Here is a 25,110-nt window from a genome sequence, read left to right as displayed (position 1 = left end):
ACAAGAAAAACTGTTTGTGTCTGGAGGAGAAAAGCTCCTCAGGTATGTGAGGTTACTGAGTGACCACACACAGGAGCACAACAGCCCCTGGGCAGCTCAGGGCACCTCCTGGCTCTCTGCTCAGTGCTCCCTTTTTCCAGGGGACCTGTGCCCTCCTGTCCCTGTCCTTTTCCAAGTTATTCCCCTCTCAGCCATTGACTGCACCTCTTCTGCTTGGCAAAGAGTGAACTTTTGGCTTTCTCCAAAGGAAGGGACTGTTTGGGAAAGTTCTAACCTAACATTTTCTGCAAAGCATCCCTCTATTTCTGCCTTCAGAGGTCACGCATCAGACAAGGGCTGAGCTCAAATGCTTCAACCAAGGCTTGTCACAGCTGATCCTGGCAGGGTTTGTCCCTGTACCAAGTTACAGCTTCACTATTTAGACAGCAAAAGCAGTAATTTCACTGTCCAAACTACTTTAGAAATCTCCTTTCTGAAAAACAATTCATCTTCCAGATAAAGGCAAGTGCTTGAACTAAAGAAGGTTTTACAGCCTCAAAAAGGAGTGCTGCAAGCTGAGGAGGACATCCTGCCTCTGGTGCAGCCCAGGACGTTTGCAGGTGCCCGTGCAGGGGATTCATGTCATCAAACCAGTAATCTGCTCACTGCTGGAAATGCCATGGCAACTGCATTGTGCCCTAAGTCCAAACTGAAGAGTGAGTCACATTTCCATCTCCCTTTTGGTCAGCCTTCCATCCCACAGGAAATTGCCCACGGTGCAGCTCCTTGCAGTGCAGATGGATTTTCCTGTTTGTTGACCTGCCAGATGTGCCAGGGGCTGCCCAGCACTGAAATCCACCCTCAGACCCCTCTGCAAAGTCTGAACATCCTCCCTGAGGGTTTCCTGGGGGAGGAGGGCAGGGGCTAAGGGGGAACAGGCAAGGCTCAGCAAATCTCCTGAAGTTGTACCTTTAAAATGTAATCTGAATCCAATAAAGAAAAGGATGAATAATTAACTTTGGCAGCCTGAGTGTCTCAGAGACATTAAAACACTGGCCCTGGCTGATGAAGCTAATGGTTTTAATTGCCTCCAGAAAGGCTGCTGAAATTCAATTTCAGTCCAGAGAGGCCTTTATTTATATGTTAAATAATAATAACAACAATACAAATCTCTGTTTTCCTTCAGCTTGCCAGGCACTTTGTTAGGTACATAACATTCCATTTTTTTAAAATGAGCATCTGTGATGAGCTCAGGAGGCTCAGTCTGCTCCTGAGAGCACAGCATCGATTTTGGTGGGGCCATACTGAGTGGCACTGCACAATCACTGCCCCCAGAAAAGCCTAATTTGATGCACAAACTTCTTTTCTCAAGCCACAATGCATCAGATACTGTGAATTCAAAGGAAAAAAGGCCTCTGAGAGTCACGCTTCACCATGCAATCATCTTTATCAGTCATTTCCAACAGAACTGTTTTTGAATTCCCTTTCTCCACTAACTCCACAGTTCTTAGCAATCTGCAATAAAATGCTGCAGAGGGGGCTTCTCAGGATTAAAGGCACATTCTCCTCCAGTCAGCCCAGCCTGGTGTTGCTCATTTAAAACTTTTCACTGTGACACAAAAAACACAGAATTTTCCAAATATCTCTGCCAAGATATTAATTAGTATTTTTAAACACCCACATCATGTTTCAAAGTAGTTCTGGGCACTGTGTCATCAAACAGTAGGGGTTCTGCTCATTACAAAGCTCAAACAGCAAGTTCTTAGTTCAAATGAAGCTTGAAGGAAGCATGGCAGGGAGGAAGGACTCAAGTTGTGAGGTGGGATCAGACTATAATAAAGTTTGGGGAGCAGAAAAGCTGATATTTCCAACTTCTAAAATCTGTTAGTGCAACACAGAGCAGGGTGGGTTTTTTCTGCCTCCCTTTCAAGTCTAAGGCTGGCAGGAAATGTTCAACGCTGTTTTCACAGCAGATTGTCCCGTGAGACTCAGGGAGCTCTTCTGCCCACCCAGCAGGGCTGCTGCAGCTGCTCTGTGCCCTCTGTGCCCAGCAGGAGCAGCTCCCTGTGCCCTGTGCCCTGTGCCCAGCAGGAGCAGCTCCCCCTGCCCTGTGCCCAGCAGGAGCAGCTCCCCTGCCCTGTGCCCTATGCCCAGCAGGAGCAGCTCTCCTGGTCCCAGCCAGCAGCAGAGTCCCCTGCAGAGCAGCACGCAGAGCCTCGGGGTCCAGCAGGACACAGAGTGCAGTCTGAGCCTAGGGACAGTGACACACGCAGCTGCCAGGACAATTCCATGGAATGAGTGCCCAGCTCCTTTTCCCAGGCCTGGGCTTTGGCTCCATCTGGACCAGGCTGGCACTGAGGGAGGCTGGTGCCCTGGGTGCCCCTGAGCCCCCACCCCAGCCTGGGGACAGAGAGCACAGGAAGCCCCAGAGGGGACACACCAAGCACAGAGTGACTACATCCAGAGAGAAAAGTGATGGATAAAGGTGCCCCGCTCATAACATTTTTATACTGCATGGGGAAATCCTTCAGTCAGCAAGAACTGGCTGCCAAGTGGTTCAGTGCTTTCATTTCCACCACAGAAAGGAGGTCTAAGTTCTTTTGGTGAGTGTTCTGATTAAAATAGACTACTCTATCATGCTTCTCAAACAAAGCAGTTATTTTGACATTTATGGCACTCTTAAATATTTGTGCTTTTCCAAAATGAAAAGTCATTTTTGCTCTCCCCTGCTGAGTGAAATTCAGTAACTGCCAAACAATTCTCTATGGAATTCGAGGGCTTTGGTATCCCGTAGCACTGGCCCCACTTTTCCCGTGTAATTCTGTGGGATTAGGGACAACCAGAAATTCTCCTATTTCCTCCCATCAAAATCTACAGGGCTGTGCTGGCACAGGAGTGGAATAGCAAAGGAATGAACAATGGCTCTGGTTCAAAACCAAGAGCAGGGCTCGATTTTCAAGGAAGAAGAGCACGGGTGTCCTAAGGACAAAAGAAATCTGATGCCCAATCCCAGTGTGAGCACAAAAATCAGGGAGATTTCTCCTCCACAGGGACAATAATCACTGCAATGAAACCGAGGGGGAAGTGGAGAGAGTGGGAAACAGCAAAGAAAGTTTACAAAGCAATGCTGGAATAAACACCCAGGCTGATTTATCTTTGTTCATCTGATGGCTGAGGGCTGTCTGAACTGTCTGTGGAGATCTTTTCAGTTACACAAACTGTCAGTAGTAATAAACAAGGACCAAAAAAATCACAATGCCTATCCGATTTTTAAATATGCAGCACAAAGAAAAATTACTGGACTAAGGCATTATTCTTTTTATGTTCCCAGCAATGAAAAGCACGCTGAGAAAAGTAATTATATAAAAATTACAAAACAGCAGAAATCAGAGAGTGCCACATTATTTCCATTTCATTGTCCTATTTGAGGATGGAACTGGCTGGAAATTTTAAGAAAAAAGCTTATGATTTCAGACTGCTATTTTATTGCACACAAAGTGCAGTGCTTGATTAAAAACTGCAATATTAGATTTAGGAAACAATGCTCCAAACTGATAAATTACACATCTACCCCCATATTTTTAAAGCATTTTGCAATACCAGATTTTTCAAAGCAGCCCTTATGAATACGAATTGATGCACCTTTTACTCAGTCAGCCATGCATTATCAAAACTCAGCTTCAACACTGAAAGATAAAATAAAACCACATATATTGCCTCAAGAAAAGAAATTTGGGATGATTTTCTTTTTGTAAATAGAAGCTCACAGATGAATACCCAAACCTTTTCAAAATCCTGGGCTCCCTAAAATGCTAAGGGTTGTTTCTACAGTTCCATCATCAAGATCAGATGGCTTTAAGTATTTTCCCGGTATAAACACTTGTCTGCTTACAAGCCCATTGGTGAGCTGCTTGCACTCTATTGATTGATTGTCTCTTCTGAATTGTGAACAGGCTAAAATGGCATAAAAAACTAAGTCATTTCTAGCTTTAGAAATGCAGAAAATGTGTTCAAAACCCCAAACAATTTCTACCACAGATTGTATAACACTACTGCTTAGCTGGAAATGTCCATCCACATGTGAACTTTATAGGAGCCATTTTTATACTCTCGCAGTTGGAAAAGACAGCAAGAGGAAAAACAGGAAAAAAGAGCAATTTAAGAGAATGGTTTAGGAGACATAAATATTTCAGCTGTGTCCTGCACTGGTGTTTTGGGGGAGAGAGACCCAAGCTTCAAACTCTATTTTTCTGTGGGAGAAAACAATTCCTCTTTAAAAGGAGTTTTGAACCCTGGGTCCCCAGGTGTCCACCATCCTTTAGCTGAAGTGACATTTACGTGGCAGATGGTACAAATAGCCTGGCATGCTTTGTACTTGTTGGATCACTACAAAAACAAATCTGCCAGATGGCTGGCATGCTCCTTGGCAGGAGCAGAGGGCTCCACTGGCTGATGGGGGGGTGAAGCTGCCCAAAATGCAGCAATAGCATCTGAATGTTCTCGGCAGCCCTCCTGAGCTGCAGCTCTGGGCTGGGCTCCTGCACTCGAGGAAGGAGCACTGCTGATCCTGTCTGTGTGTGCCACTGCTGCTCTGCCTCTCCTGCCACTCTCCCTGTCCCTGCTGCCAGCAGCCCCTGCACAGAGCTGGGACCCCCAGGCCCAGGGGATGGCTCCTGTCCCACCCAGCAGGGCCACAGGAAAACCCCTGGGGCAGCTCCTCGCCCTGCTCTCCTCCAGAAGGAACAAACATCACAATAAATGGGTTCTTGCTTGCTTTCTTTCTCCCGCCTGGAGCAGTGGCTCTGTTCCTGTTTGTGCTGGCTGCAGGACAGCCTGGAACACTGCTCTGTGCACCCAGGAGGGAGGACAGGAATCCCCAAGGTGCAGCTGCAGCAATGATTCATTTGCTAGAGGGACTGCTTCCCCCTGCCTCGGGCTCCCCATCAGGAGAAGCTTGATGAGAGCAAGCCCCTCACATCTGCACAGCTGCTCTGAGCGCCCCAGGCCAGGGTGTGCTGGGCAGATGGCACTGAACAATCCTCAGTCCCACTGACCTGCTCAGGGCTGTCCGAGAGCTCCCTGCAGTCTCCAGGTTCTGACTGCCTGCTGACCTTAATTACATCCCTGACACAGAGGCAATCAAGGGTTGAGTGTGTTCCTTCAGGAACATTCTGCTCATCTGCACTCCCATTTTACCTCCAATCAACTTATTTATTTGGTTAAACCAGTTGATGGCCGCTAATCTCCAAAATTCAAAATAAATGTTGTCATTCTCAAGTGAGGACCAACAAGATAAACGAATCTCAGCAAGCAGGAACTGGGGCCAGGCTGACACAGGCAGCAGCAGAGTGATAAAACACAAACAATTTCAGCAAGGCCTGTGGTCCAGCTCCTCAGCAGGGTATCAGCCCAGTGCCAGGCTGACATCTGAGCACCACATGGCTGTGAGCTTTTCCAAGATGGTTATTTCAATCCTGAAATAAACTTGTTACAACTAATCCCACACACCTCTGAAGGCACCGAACTGAGCTCATCAGCAGCATTGTTTGTGTCCTTCTTTCACAATCACCTTGGCTTCAGTGCCTTAAAGCTCCTGCTGAAACCAATGTAAAATCTGGAGTGCTGTGCAGCTACATTTGCAACCCCAGCTCAGTTCTAACTAATTCACAGCATTCCAACTTCTCCCATCCTGCTGCAGAGCCCACAGACATCAGAGTGAAGGCTCATTTTGTCACGTTTAAGTTAATATCCCAGAATTTCAAATTTTCCTTTGTGACTAGTCTCTTTCAATTTCTTTCTCTGAATATTAGAATAAAAATGATTTTTCATCTCAGCAGATTTCAGCCTTTGGAGATTACCTCCAGCTGGCATACAGCAGAGCAGTGACTGAATTAATCTAACCTGTTTTGAGCAAAGATCAAGAAGAAGAATGGAGAACTCCCAGCTTGTTCTCCAGAACTTTCTGGCATTTCTGTGCTCCCTAGAAATTACATCCACCTGGCAGTCTGTGCCAAATGTCTGACAGTTCATCAGCATCCCTCATCTCAGTTATTGCAAGTGTTCAAGAGGCAGCACCAGGAAATGCAAGCCACCCTTCAGGTTTGTTCCTGTGAGTGTCTCACTGGAGCAAAACGGGATCCAGGTGGGGCACTGCAATTCCTCCCCAGGCCAGGGGCATCAGTGAATAATAACAGAGTTCTGCAGTGCTGAGGAATACTGAGAATACAGCAGGGCACTGATGGGCACAAGAAACACACAGAAAGTGTTTGTGGGGGATCTGCTGGTGTTGTGAAGGTGGAGGGAGCTGGAGCCGTGCCAGGGAAGGGAGGCTGGGGCAGGGGCTGCCAGGGCTGGATCTGCTGCATTCTGCAGCTGGAAAAAAACACATTTAACCACGGAAAGAACAAAGAGAGGGGCTTCAGCAAGATGATTCCTGCTGGAATTCAGCATAACTCAGGAGAAAGCCACCATCCCTGACAGCATTACCAGCCAAGCTGAGCCCTCTGGCAGGGCAGGGTCACTGACTGCAGAGCTGGGTGCTCAGAGACACCTTGGCTGTGCCTGGACCCCCTGAGCATCCCATGCACTCCAGCTGGGAACAGCAAACTCTACAGAATGCAAACTCACACTAACGGGAAGCTTACGCCCTTTTTTTTGTTTTTGAGCAGAAGGAAATCAATGTGAAGAGGAGCTGAGGGACTCGGAGCTCTCATCACACTGAGCTGCTCCCAAGAGCTCCTGGGTTTGCCCACAAGGGCTCTCCCTGAAGCTGCTGCACATGTACCGAGGTGTATTTCCACTCTTTATCACGGTCAGTATCCCTTTTTTAGATTTTAAATTGTTTTCTGTGCAAGGGCTGGCAGAACTGTGCACCCTGGTTTTACTGCAGGAGAGGCTGTGCAGGTGCCCTCGGAGGGGCCTCTGCCTCTCACTGCTCCCTGAGAGCTGCACTCATCTGCACCTGGGGAGAAAGGAAACGCCACTTTCCACAGGAGAAGGGAAGTGTAAACACCCAGAGAATTCCCATGAGAAATTAATTCCCTTTTTTTTTGAACCAAAATATGGCTTTTGATGAAAAATTCTACAGTTTTCAGGCAGTTCCTTTCCAATAACTTATTTCCATTTTTTATGAAAAGCAGAGCCTTCTGGGTAAGAATCTAATTTTTTCCCCAGAATCTAGAGAAATATAAACATTCTGTCAAAAGCAGTGTTCATATAAAAAAAAAAAAAATTGATCCATTTCAATCTGTTTGGCCACAGATGAATTATAGCTGTGTGAACAGAACTGTTCAAACGTGGGCAGTTGCATACTCCCACCCTCTTTTACTTGCTGCACATTATCTGTGCACTTCATTTATGAAAAGAGGATTAAAATACACAAAAGTTCAAGATCAGATATAACATCACTGCAATAATGTCTTAGAGCACTGGCAGCCTGGTGTTCCGAGGGGTGATTTAAAAGGGCCCTTTGAACCTTGGCTCGTGAATTTCTGAACATGGTGAACAAACACAAGAATGTGCTCAAAATCCACAGCATTTTAACATTTTCTTAAGAGGGTTCCAAGGACACCTGAGAGAAGTTTCCAATTGTCACGTTGGTTCAGCAGGCTTTACTTAGCAAATGCTTTGGGAATTTGAGCTGGCACAGCTCAAAGCCAGGAGTCCTGTCTTTGCCCGACTCTTCATGCCAATTACACAATCATGATAACAATTCTTTCCACTAGTTAAAGAAATTCGCACCACAAGAAAATCCTAAATGGTCCATTTGAAGGAAATGTCTGGGACAAAGATTTGGGATGAGATTTTCCTTTTATCATAAAGGGGAAAACAAAGCTGTGGAAAAACATTCTGCACAAAGTCTGGTGGATGCAAATGCATCAGACCAATCATTTGAGGAGAGAGAAGCTATTGAAAATGGAGCTATTAAAGGCCTGTGAGGAATTGGAAGGTCCATTCACAGCCAACCTTTCCTAGCTATGTGTTTCAGACCTCTTAAGGAAAGCTCTATTCCAAAGAATTCTGTATGAAATATCTTTGATCTGTAATTGCTAATATGGCATAATACTAAAACTTATTGCAGCATCCCATTAATCATCACAATCCTAAATCTGTTTAGTTGAAAGCTGGGCCTTTCAGAACTGTTCCCCAGTGGGGAACCAACCAATCTTTCAGTGACATTTAATTGGTGGCTGTCCTGTTTAATCCTGGCTAATTCCCTGAATGCTGCTCTTTAAAACAGGGTTAATAATAGCACATTTCTCCCAAGATACTTCTTTCTGACAAGATGGGAGGTCTTGAGGCAAAGCTGCATTCTATTATCAGCCTGAAGAGTTCCTAGAAAAATTGTACTTGGAAACCAGATGGGATCATTAGGTGCTTTACAAGTAATAAAGATAATAATGGCTAGATAAGAACCGGATGACCTGAGGTAACCAGCTCCCCTTCAAGTGCTCAGACTGACACAAAGGGCTGGGGTATTAATTAAGCTCTCTGGATAACACAATGGAAGCAAGAAATAAATCCAAGCTGGGCATAAATGAGCCCAGTTTCAGTCACTTACGTGCTGTGAGGATGTAACTGATGCATTTATGCTTCATTTTTACAGACAGATTTACTGCTGTGCTAGTCTCACCTTCAGAGGCACCACTTGCATCAGGATGGCGAAGTTGGTGAGGTGGTTGCAGAGGCACACGGAGTGGTTGAGGTCCCCACTGTCCCTCACACAGCCCTCGTTGGACCAAACACCAGTTCCATTGCTGCGAGGCACAAAAACCAAACGTCACCCCTGCCAAAATGCACCTGCTGGGGGTTAATTCACAGGCACTGTGCTACACAGGGATGAAAGCCTGGCAGGCATCTCAGGCTGGAGACCCCACAAACACTGTGAGTGTCCCCTCAGCTCCACCATGGAAATAGCTGAGGAAAATATTCACCAGGACAAGGAACAGATAGACCCCTCCATGAACATCTCTAGAGATTTCTTCCCATTTTATAATCAATGAATGATAACTACATTGACATTACATTTTGCAGCTCGTTTATGGCATTTCACCCAGATTTCTGTATTCTGAGAACTTCAGTACCAGACAAGTCAATGATCTTGCAAAACCCCCAAAATCAGAGTGTCTTCTGTGCTGCCTGACCCTTACCCAGTGTCACACTCATCCTGCCACAGCCATTCCGGCTGTCTGAGCACCAATTCCAGAGCCCATCCCTGTCCCTTCTGTCAGTTCACCCCAAGGGGCAGCCCCTGCTCCACTGTGGGATGGCTGGGCAGGATGTGGGGCTGCTCTCAGCATCCTCATGCACTTTGCTTTTTTTTTTTTGAGCAGTGATCCTGATGAGTTTGCTTTTCCTGGGAGCCAGGGCAAGCCAGAATTCCCTGTGCTCTGCAGCCTTGGGTGGAGTGGGGACCCAGCAGCCTCGGGCACACAGGTCACCCACCCCTGCTCTGACAGGAACTATTTCTTTCTTCTGTTTCTGAGTCCTGCAGATCGACTGAGTGATCTGTACTCAGTGCTTGTTTTAAAGACAGGTATTACCTCATCCTTCTGCCCCTCAGGACCCCTTGAGCTCTCAGAGAGACGCTGCTGAAGGTCAGGGCCCAGATTAGCTACGGTGCCCTGGGGAATAAACCCATCCTGGCACAGTGCAGCTCCCCTGGAAGGACAGATTTCATCCTGGAGTTTGTATCCTCACAAAGCCTCCAGGGCCCCGGCCCCAGCAGAGAGCAGTACAGGAACAATGCCCCAGCCATATTCATTTGCTTCATAAAACCTGCTTCTAATTTATCCTAATTTGTGAGTAACCATAACAACGAGGAACTGCCAACAGCTGGGGCAGCTCCACACAGGTGAAAGAAAACTTCAGTGAAACAATTACTGTGACCTCCCCAAGTGCATGGTGTTCAGAAGGGATCACAGCATCCCAGACCATTGCTACATCAATTAGGCTTACACTGTTACAGCTCAAAACCTGTTAATCCCCATGAAATTAAAAATTCGCTATTTGTATTCTTTCTCAATGAATTCACTAAGAGCAGCGTATTTCAAAAGAAAAAAATTAAATGTATTCAGTGCTAAAAAAAAGCAATAAAAAGCTACTGCTTTTCTATAGCTCTTATTTTCTGAGGGAAATTCGAGGTGATATTTATTTCCCTTTAATTCTACTTTGCATTCAAGATGGATCATTGCATTATGCTTATCCATTCCATGCATTGGCCAAAATTCACAGCTCTGATATACAGATTTCACACGCTGCTGTGGCACAGAGCCAGTGAAAACAAAGGCTGTGCTGGAGCTTTGCCACCTTGGAACATCCAAGCACCTGCCCAAGTGGACACAAAAAATGAGACAAGCACGATTTGTATCAGTCTGCAACTTTGATTTCAGAATGTTTTCAGTTCCCAATTACCACCCAGCCCAGGGTCTGGGAATGCCAGGTCTCCTATCTCTGGGAAGAAGAAACAATCACATTTTGGTTTTTATAAGCCAGTGGTTCCATTTCTTCAACTATTTCCATGAATGAAAGCAAGAAGAATATAGAAAGTACACAGCATCACAAAGTGTGATTTAATAAAACCAAGTTAAAGAATTTGGAATTATGCAACGTACCTGTAATCCAGAAATGCACAGTAAAGATGAACTCTGTTACTTTTATTTAGTGCTTGGCTGTATTGTCTGGGCGTCTGCAAGAAAAAATAGAAACCCTGAAGGAATGTTTAAAAAGGACTAAATTCCACTATTCAGCTACTTCACATTCTCATTGCTACAGTAATTTCAAGAGACTGATTGTAGATTAACACACCAGAACTGGCAGCAAAATTGTTCAGTCCTCACATCCTCAACACAAGCTCCAAACATGCAAAGATGGTATTCAGTCTTAATTTTACACACTGGGATTAAACTTTTACTGCTCTGAGTGAGAAATCTGTGCCTCCTTTAGGCAAATAGCAAACCAGGATCACTATTGTTCATAAGCACAAATACATGTGCTAATTTTTGCATTACTGGGACATCATTCTTCAGCACATACTTGGCTTCTTTGGGTTTTGTTCATCGTTTGTTCTCACTGGGTAGTAAAAATGTCACATTTTACGATTAATAACTCTGAAATATGTGCATTACAATGACCAACTCCCAGACATTTTCTTTCCACAACAGCAATTATTTTAAAACATACATTCAAACTGAAAGAGCCATGCTGTAATTCAAGATTTTATTTTAGCACACCTCAGCATTATAATGACATCATTTCTATCTTCCATAAACAGGTTTAGCAAGTAACTCAATCTCCTATATTCCAGAAGCTTTGAGATCCCATTCTCCACTCCGTTACATGAGCTTGATGACAAAATTATTCAAATTATATTGGACTGAAGTAATAGTTTGTTACAGACAAAATAATGCAAACTAGAGGATTTCCAGTGTTTGTTCAACCCTTTCTAATTCATAAATCCCTAAAGTCCACATCATGTGAGCCCTGCCTTATGGCAATTTTTTAATTACAAGAGTCTTCAACATAAAAAAGACACTGGTGAATTAACAGCTCTTGGACTATTGCAACACAATTCAGCTGTCAAGACCAAAGATAATCAAGTTCTGCTTTCCTTGTTTTAGGGAATGAAGGAAAAAACCCCACCACCTCATCCTGCTGAAACTCAACCAAGTACAAGAAGTTCCTGATGCAATTTTCCTTCTCCTCTCCCACGAGCCCAGCCAGGAGTGTCAGGCACAAGGTAGCACAGTTCCCCCCTGGCTGAGATAAGCAGGAATTTCTGCCCAGCCAGGGCTCCCAGGGCTGCTCCTGGGTGCCACACACCTCAGGCAGCTATGCTGCAGATAAGGACGTTCATGCTCAGCCCACACTCTGCACAACGTAAACGGAATTCTCTTATCTGCCCGAGCACATCCCTGGCCAGGGTTTGCAGTTCCCTGCCCGACCCTTTCCCCAGCCTTTGTCACAGGATGGGACTGTAGGTCGGGTGCTTTGTGAGAGGGGACTGTCAGTGTCACCCCAGCACTGTCCCTGAAGGACTGTCACCCCAGCCCTGTCACTGTCTCCCCAGCACCATCACTGTCACCCCAGCCCTGTCACCCAGCCCTGTCCTGACTGTCAGTGTCACCCCAGCACTGTCACTGTCACCCCAGCCCTGTCACTGTCTCCCCAGCACCATCACTGTCACCCCAGCCCTGTCACCCAGCCCTGTCCTGCCCTTCCCTCTGGCCTGGGACGCCCTGCAGCCCTTTCCCCAGGGAGCACAGGCAGCAGTGACAGCTCCCGGTCCCGGCTGGAAGGGAGAAGGGACAGGCTCACATCCTCACCCTCAGGGACACCTCCCCGTGCAGCCCAGCCTGCTGCCACTGCCCTGCTCTGGGCAGAGCTCACGCTGCTCCCGCAGCAGGGCCACATTCCAGCTGTGCCAGCTGTGCTGAGTGAGGTGACATCCATCATCTCCACAGCTTTCCTGAAGGGAGCAAGGGAGGGAATCTACAGCTGCCTTGTATTGCAAATTGTTTCACTTCTGCGACAGACAGTGGCTGAAAAACCACAGAAAGGGAGAGAGGGAAAGATCTGCTGTAATAACAGCAAAGATGGAACAATAACTGCCATTTGTGATTTGTAACATTTCTCTGGATAAATCTGGATTCTAATACTCTAAATGGAAAGGGCACCCCAGGGTCAGGCTGGAAGAGGACATGGTACTGCAGTCGTGCATCTTTTACACAAATAAACCCCAGATGTGTTTTACCCTCAAATAAATTTCTCTGGCAAGGAACAAGTCCTTGTTTTTGTCCATCTTAACTCTAAACACAGATGTCACACCAAGTGAGGCCATACAGGCTCTGACCTGTCCAGAGCTGTGTGTGTACTCAGATGGAGAAAGAATAAATAAATAATAATAATAATGAAAAATAGATAAATAGATTAGAGATTGGCAAAGAAGGGTCTATCCTAATTTGCCTTCTTAATTCTCTTAAAGAATCTGTCCCATGTTTTATCACCCATTATATAATCTCCACAAGGCTTTCCAGTGCCATTTATGATGACTGCATAAAACACTCATCTTCTGAGACTTCACTGAAGTTCTGCAGCAGAGCTGTCATTAGGATAGAGAGCCCCCAACACGTAAGAAACTGGCTGCAGAGGAATAAACTCCCTCTGATCTTCAACAGCTCTACTTCAAAGTACTCTCTAATCTATGAAAAAGGAACTGACTGTACCTCAATATTGCACTTTTAAAAGTTAAACTGTGTGTGACAGCTTATATGTGACTTGGATCCTGTAGAACTGAGGGTATTGATTTAATGACATTGATAACAGAAAGCTTAAAACACAAGTAGGCCTTTACACTAAAAGATTAAGTCACTTGAGTGTTTATTAAAAGCCCGTGAAAGGACAGTTTATGAAGCTTTCAGGGGAGGGAAAGTGGCAGCACACTGAGTAATCCAGGATCTGTGCATGTGCTCTCCCTAATCCAAATTCTTCAAATCACTCCTTCTGCATGGAGAGGGCCACATGCAGCCTCTCAAAAAAAGAATTACATGGGAAGAGGGAAGCAACCCCTTGGCACCAAACAGGGCAGAGTCAGTGCCTGTCTGCTGAGCCTGTGCCCTGGGGAAGGATGGCTGAGCACAGATCTGAGGGTCTTTCCAGCCTGAACAGCCCTGTGCCCGTCTGCTGAGCCTGTGCCCTGGGGAAGGACTGGCTGGACCCAAATCTGAGGGTCTTTGCAGCCTGAACAGCCCTGTGCCTGCCTGCCTGTCTGTGCTGGCCAGCACCCTTACAGAGAGCACCAGCCAAGCCCAGAAGCAGAGAGGCTGCCACAGGGATGGGCAGGGATGTGTGATGGGTGCTGGGAGCCAGGCACAAGCCATGCTGAGAGGAAGAGGAGGCCAGGAAAGGGGGGTGTGGGCTGAAAGGGCTGCTGGAAACCTTCAGGAAAACCCGCTGCAGGAAATGTCAGGAACACAACTGCAGAAGAAAAACAGGCAGCCAGCTGCTGCTGGGAAGGCTTGCCAAGGAAGGGAAGCCAAGCAGAGGGTGGGGTGAACCTGTGTGAAGTTAGCTTGTCTCTCCTCCCCTCCCCTGGATTTAAAAAGCCAACGTCCAGGCACACAGCAGTGGCCACCAGGAGTGGAGGGTGTGCTCCTCCTTTCTGCAGTGTGAGAAGGAGGAACCTTTGGGCCAGGCTGTCACTGAGCTCACCTCAGCAGCTCCAAGCCCAAGGTGCTGGGCTTCCTCTCACCCAAAGCAGTCGACAATTTACCCCATTCAGTTCAATTTGGAGCCCACTTGCCTCTGTTTCCTCACTCACGTGCGTATGGTTCAAACAAATTTTGATTCTGGTTTGTGGATTAAATTAGAAACTAAAATGATGCATCTAATTTAAGGATTTCCTGTCCTCACAGTGACATCCTGACTGTTAGCGTGACCTATTCAGGTTCACACAGTTTATTGACGTTCCTTTCCATCTATTTCTCCTAATTACCTAGAAGATTAAAACTTTAGGGTACATCCATCTAGTCAGTTACCTGGAAAAAGACAGACAGAAAGAATAATCACCCCTGCCTGTGGTGGCTATATTGGCTGTTTTCTTCCAAGCTGTGAGAAAACTGCATTGCAACAGATTTGGGGCTTAGATCAGCCAACTATTTTAATTTAGAGTCCATTTGACTGATTCACCCTAAGATGTAACTAGCATATGTAATGAAAAAAAAATTGTAAATTGCACAAAAAGGAATTTAGGTTATGAATAGGGAATTGGAGTGTGTTATGGATAACAGCCAGAGTTTCAGTTGTTTCATTGTTGTCAGCAGAGCTGTGCCAAAACACACTTTCTGAAGCAATGAACACAGCACTCTGCAACAGGAAAGTTTGCTGAATGTATTTCCTAATGGGACAATCATACAGTTAAAAAAACTGCATGAAATCACGAAGGGTGGGAAGCTGTGACAGACTGCAATATAAAATTAAAAACCAGTGAAATACCAGAGGTTATAAAGTCATCTGAAATCAGAGAAGGTTGCCACAGGGATTGGGTTTGATTATTCCTTTGCCTGAGGATAAAAATAGTTGACATATCAATTTCCTGCAAAAATAGTGTTAATCAAATATTTCACCAATATCCTTCCCCAGTTCTCAGAGTTGTCTATTTAACAGCTGCTGTACTGGGCAAGCAGTGTGAGAACAAAAAAGCAATGAAAAGACCCATGAGCACCAGACTGAAAAATATCTTGGCTGCTGTACCAGATATCATTTCTATAAGAGAGAGGAGAAAGGAGGAGGGAATGGATGAGGGAATTGTCCTGGTGCTTTCTTTTTTAATTATGGCACACAGCAAAAAAAATCTGCTGCTTTCAAATTTGTAGAACATCAGAGGATCTTGCTATTTTTCTGCTACCAAGTCCATATCCATTTGAATAAAAACGCCATTCTCTTAACAGGATCCCATCCTTTTTACAGCACTGAACAAGGGGCTTCATGCAACAGCTGCCAAGCCAACATCTGAGCCTGCAGATGTCAGTGAGGGCTGTCAGGCCCTGGCCTCTGGCACACCCTCACTTGTGATCTGTCCCTTGGTGCTTCAGCTGGTTCCTTTGGCCCATCTCGAGTCCCCTTTGGTCCATCTCAGGTCCTCTTTGGTCCATCTCAGGTCCCCTTTGGTCCATCTCGAGTCCCCTTTGGTCCATCTCAGGTCCCCTTTGGCCCATCTCGGGTCCCCTTTGGTTCATCTCGAGTCCCCTTTGGCCCATCTCAGGTCCCCTTTGGTCCATCTCGGTCCCCTGCCTGCAGCACAGGCAGGCTCCATGGCACTGCTAAAGAGCAACAGCTCTGCTCTTGGGTTTCGGTGCCAGCTCTCCAAACTGCTCGAGCAGAGCTGCAATTTTGGCAGTAGAAATTGTCTGCAACCCTTGAGTTAAAGTCATTAACTCCCTAAAGACACATGCACAGCTCCAGGTGGCTTTTCGTTAATTTTGCAGCTACAGAATTCCCACCCTAGCAGAGAAGCTCCACTCATGAGACCCTGAGCACAGCAGCAGGCTCAGGGCCGAGGCTGAGCTCCAGGACTCCCGAGCACAAAGCTGACCACTTGTCCTCTGGGGCTGTGCTTCCACACCTTGCTCCAAGATCTCACATCTCTGACAGTGCATTGCCCCTTTCCCTGCGCCGTGCCTGGGTGCTGTGTCTGTGGGTGAGCACTGGGCAGTGCTGAGGGGCTGCAAGCCAAACCCTTCCAGTTTGGGAGGCAGAGCTGTTTAACATGCAGCACTGCAGAGTAAACCCATGCCAAACACCCACTGACTGCAGTCTGGATTAATAACGCTCACAATATTGTTGTAAATCATGGTAATAAAGGAGAGCACAGAAAGGTTAAAAAATAGCTCCAGAAAGAAGCAGGTTCATTGTCATTAGAGATGCACGGAGCTGCCTTGCATGGGAGATGTGCACAAACAGAAACTGCAGGATAAGGACCTTTGAAATTTAATTTGGTGAGCAGCTGGGTTACATCAGTAAATATTTGATGTTTAAAAAATTTAAATGCCAGTCAGGGAGAAGCAGAGCTCCGCGTGGCAGCCTTTCCTTGTGTAAGCACCAGTGGACACAGAACTGAACTGATGATCTGTATGAAAAGCTGCCTTGATGCTTAAGTGAAAGCATTTTCCATGTTCCTTAAAGCACAGCTCTACTCCAAAGAATGAAGAGGTGAAAATATTGTCTCTCAAGAAATAGTCTCATTTACATAATTAGCAACATAGCAGTCAGAGAGTTTTGCTATGTCCTTACATCTAAACAGTTATATCCATATGTAAGAGAAAAAATGACATGTACAGAGCCATGTAAACCTGTATGGAGGGATGGAGAGAGGCCAGAGCTGAGCCAGTGCCACTGAGGCAGCCTTGCCTCTGTGTTTTGGCAAGTCAATCCAAATGGGAGAGCAGGGAGCACCAGGCTCCTTCCTGGGCGTTATCACCAGAACTGTTTGAGCAGAGCCATCAGAGCTGGGACCCTCCCCAGTGCCTTGGCTGGCTCAGGGCACAGCTCCAGCCAGACACTGCCCTCCCAGGGTAATGAACTCAGTCTGGCTCCAAAGAGATCTCATTTAATCCAGGTAATTACAAATGCAAGTTATTCCACCCAAGGTGCCCATGTTGAGGCAGTTACTCATTGCCTAAAAGGCTTTGTTCTGATTAATCAATGCACAGCCCTGCAGAGCAACTCTTCTGCTCCTGCCTGTGTCCACTCAGCCCAGAGCTCCAGAACACCTCACTGCACGGAAGAAGAAACCCAGTGTGATTGTCGGGGCTCAAAAAGAGTTTTTCAGACTGCTTTGTGCTCTCCTGCACTCCCAGGCTCCCTAAAACACTCTTTTCAGGGCAGGTAAAGCAAAGCCCACCACTCCCAAAGCTGCCTGTGCCACCCATCCTCCAGCCTTGCCAAGCTCTGCTCACACACATGGCTAGAAGCTTGCAGGGATTTTTGGATAGATGAATCAAACATCATTTCACCTTTTCCCCACCTGCCCTACAAGCAGAATAATGCAATAGATTTTGTGATAATGCTGATACAAATCCATGATAACTTTCCAAAGCTGTGTAATGAAATAGACGATGGTGTCTTTTAAGGTTCTTTGTTTTCTTTTCTGTCTTTTTCTGCTACTCTGCATTATTATATTAAAAATGCGTTGCTTTCTAAAACAAGAAGCAGACTTGCCTCCTATGCACCCTTTCTCAATCTACTCTGTTTTTCTTAACTCATGTGAAAGTATTCCCAAAGGAAAACAATTGGTCTGACTGATGTAGAAAAAGCTGTTTATAAAAGGACACGTTCTCCAATGCAACAGAAGCACAATGAAAGAAGCAAATGCATCTCCCTCTCCCCCCATTCACCTGCAGTATTTTGACAAAGGCAGAAATGTTTCCCCTTGCCATGCAGCTCTGCAGGCCCAGCAGAGAGCTCTGGGACAGGAAACATCACCGAGGCAATGGCAGCAGCTGTGACAGGGACCAGGAGGCAGGCAGAAACCAGAACCCCTTCAAGGGATGCACACAGGAGAACCACTTTTAAAAATACTTTTCCTATTAGGCAGTATTTCCACAATTCTTAGCTTCCAAAACAGTGCCTGGACTTTTCCTCCTGATGGCTTTTTATCATTTTTTTTTAAGAAGAGGAACATTTGCCTCAGACAGGAGGCATCCAGGACAGTCAGCACTTCAGCTGTGACTCCAGTCCCGTGATACTGAGGCAGAGGATCCAAGGGAGAACGAGGACCCTGGGGCAGCTCAGCCCCAGCTGGAACTGCTGGCACTGCCCCGAGCCACAGCAGCTGGGCAGGCACCCAGGCCCAGCCCACACTCACCTGGGTTTCCAGGTGGAACTGAAACCCCTCAGAACAGAGGTTTGCTGCCTGCAAACAACAAGCTCCAGCGACAGCCAGAAGTTGTGCAGAATTCCAAAGCAAAGCTTAAGAACCCAGCAGCAATGGCAAGTCTCACCGGCCCTCATTGCTTTCAGTTGTACACAGCTCTTTGCCAAGCCAGAAATGAAAATCTGAGTTAGCAAACATCTGTTTCCTGCAAGAGTGAAAGTCATAATTAAGAAGAATCAATCCATATTCACTCATATTTATGGAGAAGGCTTTAGAGACCTTTTAGGCAATTTTTCACACAACAGGCACATCGTAGTTATCCTGAGATACGCTTCCAAGTGAAGAAACAGTACGTGTGACCTTTTCTAAACATACTTTTAAAAAGAACAAAGATGCCCTAATTTTCCTCCACAAAGACTGAACAGAATCTGAGCCCTCTCTTTGAAGAGCACAAGGACTTTGACAGCCTGGAGCAGTGAAACATTAAAATTTCACTTACTCTGCATGATAATAAGAGTTTGTCCTCATCCATCTGCAGACTCATTCCCTTCCATACAGAGGACCATGTTTGAAAGGGAGTTTTGAAGACATGATTTAATGAAAGCTTTAGGAGGAGTTTAATAGTTCACGTCAGAAACAGAGTACCAGGCTTAATAGCAAAAATATTTACCACTCAGTAGTTTGTAGTGGATATGTTTTCTTAGGACTGGATTTATATGTTAGCATTTTCCATTCCCATTAAACCCGGGGATGCGAATGTCACTCTGGAAGGCAGTGCCTCGCATTCTTTGTGAATTCTGTGTGGCAGCTTTGTTCTGCATTGACCCTTTCAGCCCCTGGCCAGCTGCTAATCGGCATTTATCCTCCCCCTGCCCGGGCCAGTCTCCCGGGAGCGGGTGGGGCCGGGTCAATGGAAGATGGAGTAGAAATGATGACAGAGCACAATAAACATTCCACAGCCCGTGACAAAGCCTTGCAGGACAGCCAGCGCTCAGTCCTTCCACCAGGACACTGCTGGGACCAGACTGGAAAACATTACCAAATCTAACGCTTGCTTGAGGACAGGATATTCAGGCCTGCTAGGTGAGACGAGGGATGGTTTATTCGGTGTAACCAAGAAGTCACTTGGATTCAGGACATTTGGGGTTATCCCCCAGTTCGCTTTTCCATGTGACTTTCACAGGTTCTTCCCCATCTCACCTCCCATCCACTATCCCTGACTGAGGGGTGGTGGGGTACAGGATGCTCTGTGCCGGCTGGGACAGAGGGAGCCAGCCCGAGCAGCTCCAGGAGCCTCCCAGGAGCAGGCCCGGAGAACCAAGGGGGCTTTCCTGAGCCCCCTGCCCGGGGAACCAAGGGGGCTTTCCTGAGCCCCCTGCCCAGCTCCAGGGGCTTTACCTGAGCCCCCTGCCCAGCTCCAGGGGCTGTCCCCAGCCCGGGGAACCAAGGGGGCTTTACCTGAGCCCCCTGCCCAGAGAACCAAGGGGGCTTTACCTGAGCCCCCTGCCCGGGGAACCAAGGGGGCTTTACCTGAGCCCCCTGCCCGCCTCCAGGGGCTGTCCCCAGCCCCCTGCCCGGAGAACCAAGGGGGCTTTCCTGAGCCCCCTGCCCGGGGAACCAAGGGGGCTTTCCTGAGCCCCCTGCCCAGCTCCAGGGGCTTTACCTGAGCCCCCTGCCCAGCTCCAGGGGCTGTCCCCAGCCCCCTGCCCGGCTCCAGGGACACACACACCCCCACTGCTTCACCTGTTCTAGCAAACAGAGCACAAAGGAGCTGAAAGCAGACAGTCACCCCACAAACCCGCACGTTCCCATCGCTTTAATAAGCTCCAGCTGCTCCCTAAGCACAGTCAATAAACAAAGAGAAACAGCCACGGCAAGGGGGACGAGAGCGGGGCTGACCTGTGCAGACACAGCTCAGCTGGGGCTGGGCCTCATCCCCACCTAGAGATAAAAACTCCTCCGTAATGCCCCAAGAGCTGCGAGGAGATGTAACACACCCTCTTGTAAGACTATTGCTTCGATCCTAGCACCTCATTAAGATATTGCACTCTCCTGACCAGATCTTTCAATGCTTTCCATTACTGCGGTTTTATTTCTTTTTTTCTTTTTGTTGTGGGAAAAAAACCCTCTCTTGAGAGCATTTACATTTTTTTCCTCCGATCTGAATCTTTTCTCCCACTCCTGCACATTTGCCAAACATGAGTTTTCTTTTAGTCTGTTGAATGAATGGGGATGAAACTCACACAACTATTTCGTGTCATTTTTCATTCACAGGAAGCATCAGGGTGCCAGAACTATCTGATGTGTGCATCAACCACATCCAACAAATTGAGAACCAGCCTGGAATTAGGCCTGGAGCATTAACTCCAGCTACGAAGTTGAGCAATGTGAGACTAAGCTGTGGAGTTGATTTTTCAGATGAGAAAATGGGAGTCAGTGAAGCTCTGTGCACATCCCCAGACAGAGCAGAGACAGAGATGTGGCTGTTGACACAGCAGCAGCAGGAGAACAGCCAGGCTGCTCCCCCTGCAGCGCCCATCCCCATCCCCATCCCATCCCCAGCCCCATTCCCTCCCATCTCCATCCCATCCCCATGTCCATGCCCACCCCCATCCCATCCCAATCCCCATCCCCTCCCCATTTCCATTCCATCCCCAGCTCCACCATTTTTCCAGGATTCCTGATATCAGCCGGGTCCCTCTGGAAGCTGATCTAATGTCTGAGGAATGTGGAGAGCAGAGCTTTGCAGTCTCCAGACTCACTTGCCTGTTAGTGCAACACTTTTAGATGGGCAAAGAATGAGGAATGATTTTGTCCCTTCAATGGCAGCACTGCTAGGCTCTTCCTGCACTTCAGGGAAATCTCCTCATGGTAACCTGGGCTTTAAGCACCTGCTCAGGATGCAGTGCCAGGAGTTGCATAAAGAGCCTGGGTGTGACATTGCTGTGAGCTCCTGGACACACCACCCTGTAAACCATCGTGAATTCCCTTGTCTTGCTTCTGCTTTAAGAGAAATGTATTACACAAATAGTGGAAATGCTTTTAGATCTAATACAACCATAACTGTATGTAAACAGAAACGGCTGAGTGCACAATTTAATTTGCTGGGAAAATTCTACAGGCCATCAGCAAAGTTACAGACCAAAACTCCAGAGGCTTCAGCAGGCTGCAGCAGGCCAGGGGCTGTGCAGGGCTCGGGGGCACCCTGCTGCTCCTGCTGAGCCCACAGGGCACCCCGTGGGCACAGGGCACAGTGCCCTGCTGGGACCAGGGTCATCCAAAGCCAGACTGTCCCTTTTTAGGAGCACAGTGCCTCCCAGCGTGGCAGCAACTCCTCCCGTGTCATCTGAGTGCAAGCTCAGGGTGTTTTGTGCTACAGAGGTTGAAGATTTTTTTCTTTTGCTAATCAAGTTATTTTTGGAAACATTCTTGCTAGTGTTCATGGGAATATTTCCAATGGGACAACACTTCCAATTAAGACCTCTTTATAAATAATAAGTGGCTGACAGCCCAGAAAATAAATGTATTTTTTTACTAAAGAGATGATGGCTAACCTGTCACAGAGTGATACAAATCCAAATAAGTCAAGAGATTCCTTCCAACCATGACTTACAACTTAAGAACCTTTTTAGTACCCTCATAACCAAAAGAGGCACGTGCTGTGCATCTCTAGGCTGTGCTCATATCATCCCCTGCTTACCCAGAGCAACACAAAAGGTGGTTCATTAAAAAATGCCAGGTCATTTCTTACATAGATCACAGGTTCTTGTGGTAAGTAAATCAAACTCTTGTGGTAAGTAATTCAAAACCAAGGATTTCTAAAATTGAAGAAAGGGGCACAGCAGCCTTCCCCAGAGGAGTGTTTGGATTCTCTGCAGCACACAAATCACAGGGGCACCAAGGCAGCCCCTGGGAGTTTTCCCTTTCCCTGGCACCCTGGCCTGCCCTGCAGCCAGGAGGCTCCGCTGCAGTCACAGCACACAGGCAGCCCCAAGCTCACCAACTCACCTGCTGGGGATCACAGCCCCGAGGGCACAGCCCAGCCTGTGCCCACGCATTCATCAGGCTTTCAAGCTCCAGAGTGAAACTGCCCTGAGCATCAACACCAAGAAAAGAAATATAATTTGACGGCAATCTTCTGGTTTATGGCCAGCCTCTCATTATGGTCTCCTCATGCTGCACAGAAGCAAAAAGCAGCAGAGCCTGAGGAGAGGGACAGGGAACAGAGCACAGCCCTTCCTCGCTCTGGGGCTCAGCTGAGCCTCCCACCTGTCTCAGAGCACAGACAGAATTTCAGGCAATGAAAGAAAATTAAACTTTCAGAAGTGACAAAATCCTATCTGAAATACTGTTTACCCACAGCATTATCCCTGATGCCTCTTCAAACGGTGCTGTCCTCCCCTTTGGGGCTACCCAGTAGATGCTGGGTTTATTTCTGTTTTATTTTAAGTGGGATGCACCCAGTGCACAGAGTGGAGAGCAACCAGCAGCTCAGGGAATCCTCTGAGCACTTCCACCAGGACTTCAGCAGCACAGTCAGGTCTCTCATTTCTTTTTTACTCACTATGCTTCATTTTTGCTTATTTCCCACCAGCAAAATATTGACCCAACCCAGCTTTTTCTGGAGATTTGTTCCTACTTCTCTTGCCATGGTTTGCCTTGCCAAAATCCCCTTGTTCTTGCCATATTCAATCTCAGGAGAGCAGGAAGAGCCACAAAACCCGAAGGCCACACCTGAAGAGATGTCAGGCTGTTCCAGGTATCCTACCTCCAATGTCTCTCACCTAGAAAAGCTGCTATTGACAATTTGCTCACTAAGGCAGCTCATTATGACTTCTGTCATCATCTTTAATCTCTTTATGTCTCACTGGAGCCACAAGGAGCTCCAGGGTGGGTCCAGCAGGGCCTGGGAGTGAGCTGTAAATAAACCCTGTGTCTGCACGTCCAGCTGAACCTGCCTAAGAGCTTCATTACAGACTCATGGCTTGATCCCAAACCCACTCAAGGCAGCTAGGCTTTCCCTGGGTTTAAAGGAGTCTTGGACCATTGTCTCAATTACAGAGCCAGCAAAATTCCTTATTAACACCCTCAGAGACTTCAGACTCCCCTAGATTTCATTACTGGAAGGGGCTGCCAGCTCAAGGTTTTTCACACCAGAATCCTTTTCAGCACAGAGGTGGGGTCCTCCACAAGCCCCATTTTGGCTTTTCCCCAGGTCACACCATTTCCCAGTGTCTGGCTTTGGACTGGCTCAGGCACAGCTGAGCCTGATGCTCACAGATGTGAAGCTCTGCATCCCAAGGAGCAGCTGGAAGGGAAAGCTGAGAGGAGCAGAGGCTGTGCAGAGCTCTGCTGCTGAGCACCCCTCGAGTGCTTCGGGCTGCCTGGGCTGGACTCGAGTCTCCACTGGAGCAGGGCCCAGGTTCTCTGCTGGGTGTGCAGAGGCCTGCAATGCTCCAGCAAACTGCAAATTCCTCCTCCCAGAAAAGCAGACTGTGCTTTGGGAGGGGGGTACAGCTCATGGCAGTGACCCAGCTACACTGAAATCGTTTGCCCCAAGTTACAGAAGTGGATTATGCAGGTCCAGAAATGGGGTTTAGATACCAAAGGCTTGGTCAGTGTAAAATTATCTTTTCACTTTGCCTTTGTGATCACAAGCACTCACTTTATACAGCTGCAGTTCACAAACACAGTGATCAAGGGAACCACAAAAGCCCGAACTGAGGGACCATGAATGACCCAGCTACACTGAAATTGTCTGCCCCAAGTTACAGAAGTGGATTATGCCAGGTCCAGAAATGGGGTTTAGATACCAAAGGCTTGGTCAGTGTAAAATTATCTTTTCACTTTGCCTTTGTGATCACAAGCACTCACTTTATACAGCTGCAGTTCACAAACACAGTGATCAAGGGAACCACAAAAGCCCGAACTGAGGGACCATGAGGAAGTAAAAGCGTGGGGTAAATATATGAAAAAAAGCTTATTGTTCAAATAGATTCATCTTAATAGTCACCCTTACAGAAAGCAGATTTACACATTCAGGGCTGCTATTATGAACAAAAGCAATTTACACTTTAATTCAGCAACACCCTTAAAACTGCAGTTAAATGAATGGAAACAAGAGAATTCTGACAGAGGAACATCTGTATGAATCAGATAGCATCAGGGCTAGAGCAAAAGCAAATAGCCTGTGAGGAGTTACGTGCTCAGCTGGAAAGAGATGAAGCAGCTGCAGTGCCCCCAGAGCAGCAGAACCTCCAGGTTTTGTGTCACAGGCAGCCCCTGAGAGCTGCTGGACAAAGATCTCTGATGGCTCAGCCTGGTCCTGTTTGGAACTGGAGCAGCTATCACAGGAAAGGGAAAAAAAGGAAGAGTGGCAGAAAGATGAACCCTACCAAAACCAGATAATTTCCAGTCTTTCTACTTATTTTAGCTTTAGAAAGCTCAGAAAATAGGGACACGCCTCCCAAACTGCATGGTTTGCTTAGAGCACGTCTGGCTCTTGGCACACACTGCACTTTTCCCTTTTCCCAGCTCCTGGGAGGGCACAGGATTCACCCAAAGCCTGCTCAGCCCAGCCAGAAATGCCACATGAAAAGCCCTTTCCACAGCCTTGACCTGCAGTTCAAACACAAAGCCAGCTCCTACACTGCATTGTTAGCTAGCAATATCTTCTTCTGAATTTCATGAAAATACAGGAACTATTTGGTTCAGAGTTTGAGCAAAGGTTTACATTGTTTTCATTTCTATTAATTTTATTT

The 25,110-nt window shown here is 47.0% G+C and overlaps 1 protein-coding gene across 5 annotated transcripts in view; it reads right to left on the bottom strand.

Moving 5' to 3' along the window:
- ADGRD1 (adhesion G protein-coupled receptor D1) overlaps nt 1-25,110 on the bottom strand; it is a 106,115-nt gene that overhangs the window by 41,136 nt on the left and 39,869 nt on the right. For all 5 annotated transcript variants that reach the window (XM_039724829.1, XM_039724827.1, XM_039724826.1 and 2 more), the window contains 2 exons: nt 10,593-10,666; nt 8,612-8,735 (listed from right to left, as the gene is read on the bottom strand). In XM_039724829.1, coding sequence (XP_039580763.1) covers nt 8,612-8,735; nt 10,593-10,666 — 198 coding nt within the window. The remainder of the gene's footprint in view (nt 1-8,611; nt 8,736-10,592; nt 10,667-25,110) is intronic.

The sequence above is a fragment of the Passer montanus genome, unplaced genomic scaffold (genome assembly GCF_014805655.1).
Source record: "Passer montanus isolate IOZ18808 unplaced genomic scaffold, ASM1480565v1 scaffold53, whole genome shotgun sequence".
Taxonomy (NCBI): Eukaryota; Metazoa; Chordata; class Aves; order Passeriformes; family Passeridae; genus Passer; species Passer montanus.
This window is presented reverse-complemented; position numbering and strand designations above follow the sequence as displayed.